This window comes from Phalaenopsis equestris, unplaced genomic scaffold, assembly GCF_001263595.1.
Source record: "Phalaenopsis equestris unplaced genomic scaffold, ASM126359v1 Scaffold205261, whole genome shotgun sequence".
In the NCBI taxonomy this organism is placed as follows: Eukaryota; Viridiplantae; Streptophyta; class Magnoliopsida; order Asparagales; family Orchidaceae; genus Phalaenopsis; species Phalaenopsis equestris.
Window position 1 is genome coordinate 345,409 of NW_018224767.1, and position 4,639 is coordinate 350,047.

At 35.9% G+C, this 4,639-nt stretch overlaps 1 protein-coding gene across 1 annotated transcript in view; it reads right to left on the reverse strand.

Moving 5' to 3' along the window:
- Positions 1-4,281, reverse strand: part of LOC110036340 (ultraviolet-B receptor UVR8) — a 13,296-nt gene extending 9,015 nt beyond the window's left edge. The window contains exons 1-2 of the mRNA XM_020740763.1: positions 4,100-4,281; positions 3,812-3,982 (exon numbers count right to left, since the gene is read on the reverse strand). Coding sequence (XP_020596422.1) covers positions 3,812-3,982; positions 4,100-4,157 — 229 coding nt within the window. The 5' untranslated portion in view covers positions 4,158-4,281. The remainder of the gene's footprint in view (positions 1-3,811; positions 3,983-4,099) is intronic.
- Between the last annotated feature and the right edge of the window lie 358 nt (positions 4,282-4,639).

The following is a 4,639-nucleotide window of genomic DNA, read 5'->3' on the forward strand; positions in this document are numbered from 1 at the left end:
GAGTTGTTACTTGTGTTCAAACTAAAGGAGGATTGACAAAATATTTTCCTATTTCTGTTGGATTACATCAGGGATCGGCTTTAAGCCCATATTTTTTTCTTTAGTTATGGATGGTCTTACTGGACATCTACAGGAGGACATACCTTGGAGTATGCTTTTTGCTGATGATATCCTTCTCGTAGATAAAAGGAGAGAAAAAGCCCAGGAAAAACTTCAATTATGGAGGTCTACATTAGAGTTTAAAGGCCTTCGTTTAAGTAGAACTAAAACTAAATACAGGGAATGTAATTTTAGTAGTAATAGCTCTAGTGACAAAAATGTGACTTTGGGTGATCAAATTATTAAAAAGTGTGAATGATTTAGATATGTTGGGTCTGTTGTTCAAAGCGATAGTGATATAAATGGGGATGTTAATAGAAGAATTCAAGTTGGTTGGTTGAAGTGGAGGAATGCTTCGGGCCTTTTGTGTGATAGAAAAGTACCGCTAAGACTGAAAGGAAAATTTTATAAGATGGTGGTGAGACCTGCAATGCTCTATGGCGCTGAAGGTTGGCCTTTAAAAGCGAAGCATAATAATAAGTTAAGTGTTGCCGGGATGAGAATGATTAGGTGGATGAGTGCTTTGCACTTAGAGACAAAATGCGGAATGAATATATTCGTGATAGGGTTGGTGTAGCTCCTGTGACAGACAAAATTAGAGAAAGTTGTCTTAGATGGTTTGGTCACATTAAACGTCGACCATCTGATGATCCAATTAGAAGAGTAGATGTTTTAGATTCGACTTGTGTTAAGAAAGACAGAGGTAGACCTAAGAAGGCTTGGGCTTATTGTATTAAAAATAATCTTAATTTACTAGAACTAAATGAAAATATGACACTAAATAGGACGCAATGGAGAAAAAGGATTCATGTAGCCGACCCTACGTAGTGGGATTAAGGCTTTGTTGTTGTTGTTGTTGTTGTTGTTGTCAAGTCTATGAGAATTATTTCTAGGTTGGGGCAGCTTTACTATAGTCTTGAAAGGTCATTTACGGCAACATCCTAGGCAAGATTGTGGTGTAGCCTTCTTGCATCTCATCAAGTCTATGAGAACTAACATCAAGCTGAGGGGCAATTTTCATCACAATTTCAAGAGAAAACTCATATCAACATTTTAAAATAAAACCTAGATCAAACACTAAGAAGAGATATCCAACTAGAAAGCGCTCTCTCAATGCCCCAACATCGTACTAGAGTTCCTCCTTAAGTGGATCAAAAAGCCAACCTCCTTAATACTTGATATATGGACTACTTTATATAAATTACCAAGCTCATGAACATAATATCTTTCAAAAGGGAAACCACTTCAAAGGCAACAATAAGAAAGTTGCTACAAAACTGTTTTAAATATGATCACATCCATATTTCTAAGAAAAGGTATGACCCATTTCGACCTACACCGTAGACTCGAGAAACAAAAACATCTCTGACACCTTATTCTAGGCTTAATCAGTCTCAAGGGAACTCAATCAAACTTCTTCCAAAATAGGCTATGGTCATCAAACAGACGTCAAACAAAATAGCCTAAGACATGTCAAAAATTCTTCATATATTTTCTTCGATCTTTTTCAAAACAGACTACGATCATCAAGTAAAAGCTTCGACTAGCAACCTATGATAGGTCAAACATCCTTGATGGATTTCATTTCGACTTTGACAATAATAGTTAGCATCATCGAGCACCTTTAGCAAAACAAACTGGGATGGGTCTAAAATTCTTGGTAGATTACAGTTAACCTCTTCTAATACAAGCTATTGTTTTTTAACAAATGCTCTGAAAAAACAGCATATGATAGTTAAAAAATTCTTAGTGGATTTCAATTTGACATTATCAATAATAGGTGTTGGTGTCAGTATTGACCCATTCTAAAGTCATTGGGTCAATCTAAAGTATTCTTGTGGTTAAGCTGGATGGTCAACCAAGCCATAAGCAAAATGTCAAATAAAGGCACGTCTCCGCAGCCCCAATTCTCAACATCATTGCTCTGCATATGATAAGACATGTATCCAAAATAAACCATCGTCTTCTATGGAGCTGCGACACCGGGATTAGACATAGCGACTCACATTCAACTGAATTCAATAAAGACGTACGCCTCAGCGCCTCAAGCGATGAAGCGCCCCGGCCTTGATTGCTGGCGTCATGGCACCTAAGCTAAAAAGGCATTTATAGCCACCCGAATGAGTTATAATCAGGCTTTCCACCACAACGCCTGATTTCCTATAAATATGAAACAAAACCTAATGATTTTTTAAGCCTTGATTTCAATAGTAAATCACTATTAGACTCTCTCTTCTCCCTACAAAATCCTCTCTCCTCTTTTTTTGACTAGCTTCAAAAAGCCGAATGAGGTCACCTTCACCAGTGGAGGAAGGGTTTCCTGTGTCCGGGGAGGTCACACGGAGGTATGTAGAATCTCATCGATGTTGAAATATCATCCTTGAGCAAGGCTTCTCCGAGTTCGGGGGTCGTATAAGTGCCACCTAGAAAGAGGGTCTATTTATAGTCTCTGAAAGGAGAAATTTTGATTATTTAGCGAATAATTCTTGTAACCACCTGATAAGATGGTCCATAATGATTCCCCTTGAGTACATAATATTTTTTAATAATTTGAGGATCTTCATGACCTCAGAATTGTATGATCATGAGTTCGTTGGATTCATCTTGCTGAGATGCTCGATTTGACTATAAATATGATATGTCAAATTTGGAGTGGAGTTTATTCACTCATTTAACTAATGATTTGAATCTTCTAAATGTGCTTTAATGGCTTAATTTGGACTTGATCGAACTCGGATTAAACCAATTTTGGTATCATCAGCTCGATCTTATCAAGACAATCGATTTGACTATAAGCTTGCTGAAATCAGTGCTCTGGATGATCATTAATTTGAAGCTTAACATATCGTGCGATTCATGTGAAATGATAAAATTTTTTGATAACACATCAAATTTCATTATATTATTAGATTTAATGCATCTTTAAAAGCATAAAATAAGCTCTGCACACTTTGAAGGAATTTTGAGCTGAACTTGCCAAGGTATGTTTCTTCAATCCAGCCCCTATACCAAAATGCATGTCCACTTCTGTTGGAACTTTGAAAAGAGCAAAGAAGCTTAATTTAAAACACCGCTCCACATTCATTCGCGACCGATCCATCACCGAATAAATTCCCACTTGAAAAGTTTTGAAAAAGAAAAGATTCAGTAAAGAGAGAGAAGAAATAAGCCTTCAAGTATTTTGCTGCAATTGAGCCATATCACTAGAAGACTTAGCCTGAACAATTTCCTAGACCATGAAAGTAAATGCGCTTTTCTTTTGTTTCATTGACGACTATCTTCTCAACACAAACACAAATTTGGAGAAAAATTCATTAAATCATCATTTAAATTTACAAGTTATCAAAAGAAACACAAAATCGCAAATCAAACAAATATGAAAAAAATTCTCAGTCAGTTTCTCAACCAAACCAGAGAGTGAAAATTTTATGAACTCACGTCTCTTCAACAAAAGAAACACAAAGTCAATTTTTATTCAAACAAACAGGAAAACAATCTCATTCAATTTCTCTCAACTAAACCAGTGGGCGAAAATTTCAATTCAATCAACATTTCCATTTTGTTCGCATTTCCTCTCTTCCAATAACTTCAAACCAAAAAATATCCTTATCGATCAAATCAAAAACTAAAAATCGCCGAAAAGTTTATCAGTCTTTAACAATTTCCCAACTCTTTTCAAGCGTGAAGATAGATCGAAGCTAGAACAACAAACCTTGCAGTGCGAGACTATGGTAAGCACCGGCGGCAACTCCAACAAACTTAGCTTCCCCTTTTCCGTCACTTCTCGCGAATGAGACGCGCACAGGAGAAAGCTCGTCCGTGTCATTCCCTGTACCTAGTCGGCCAAAAGTGCCTCTTCCCCATGAAAATACGCTACCATCTCCTGAGATTCCAAAAATTTAAGTCACCATTCACGCCAATTAACAACGAATTGCATCCTTTCTTCTGCCAGAGGGCAGACAAGAAAATTCCAAAAGCAGTGAGGGAGAGAAAGAGACACCAGTGAGAGCGAGCGTATGGGCTTCGCCAGCGGCGATGCTGACGACCTTCTTAGACATTCTAATGATTCCTGTGAGGTCGCGGCGGAGATCGTCGCCGGTGCTCGATGACGAAGGAGAAGAATCTAAACGCGAGGCTCGACTCGTAAATTGGCAGCTAATGGCGGGTCACATGTAGGATAGAAAGTATGTCTCAAAGAAATCCATTTTTGAAAACTTAATTTCCTCTTGTTTTATCTTTATTTTAATTTATATAATTGTAATTTTTTTAATTAATAAATGAAATATTTAATAAATTTTCATCAAAATAAATGATAATTTTACAATATAAAATTTAAATTTATAACCTTGAGAAATAATTGTTTACAAAATCACCAAGTTATGATTCTATTTACATTATATTTTTAGGATGATGTTGGTGAATTTTTGTTTATAAAAATAGTTAACAATAATAAAGATTTAGGTTAGAATATCTTAGCCACATTTAGTAATTATAATTATTTTAATATATATATATATATATATATATATATATAAAAATA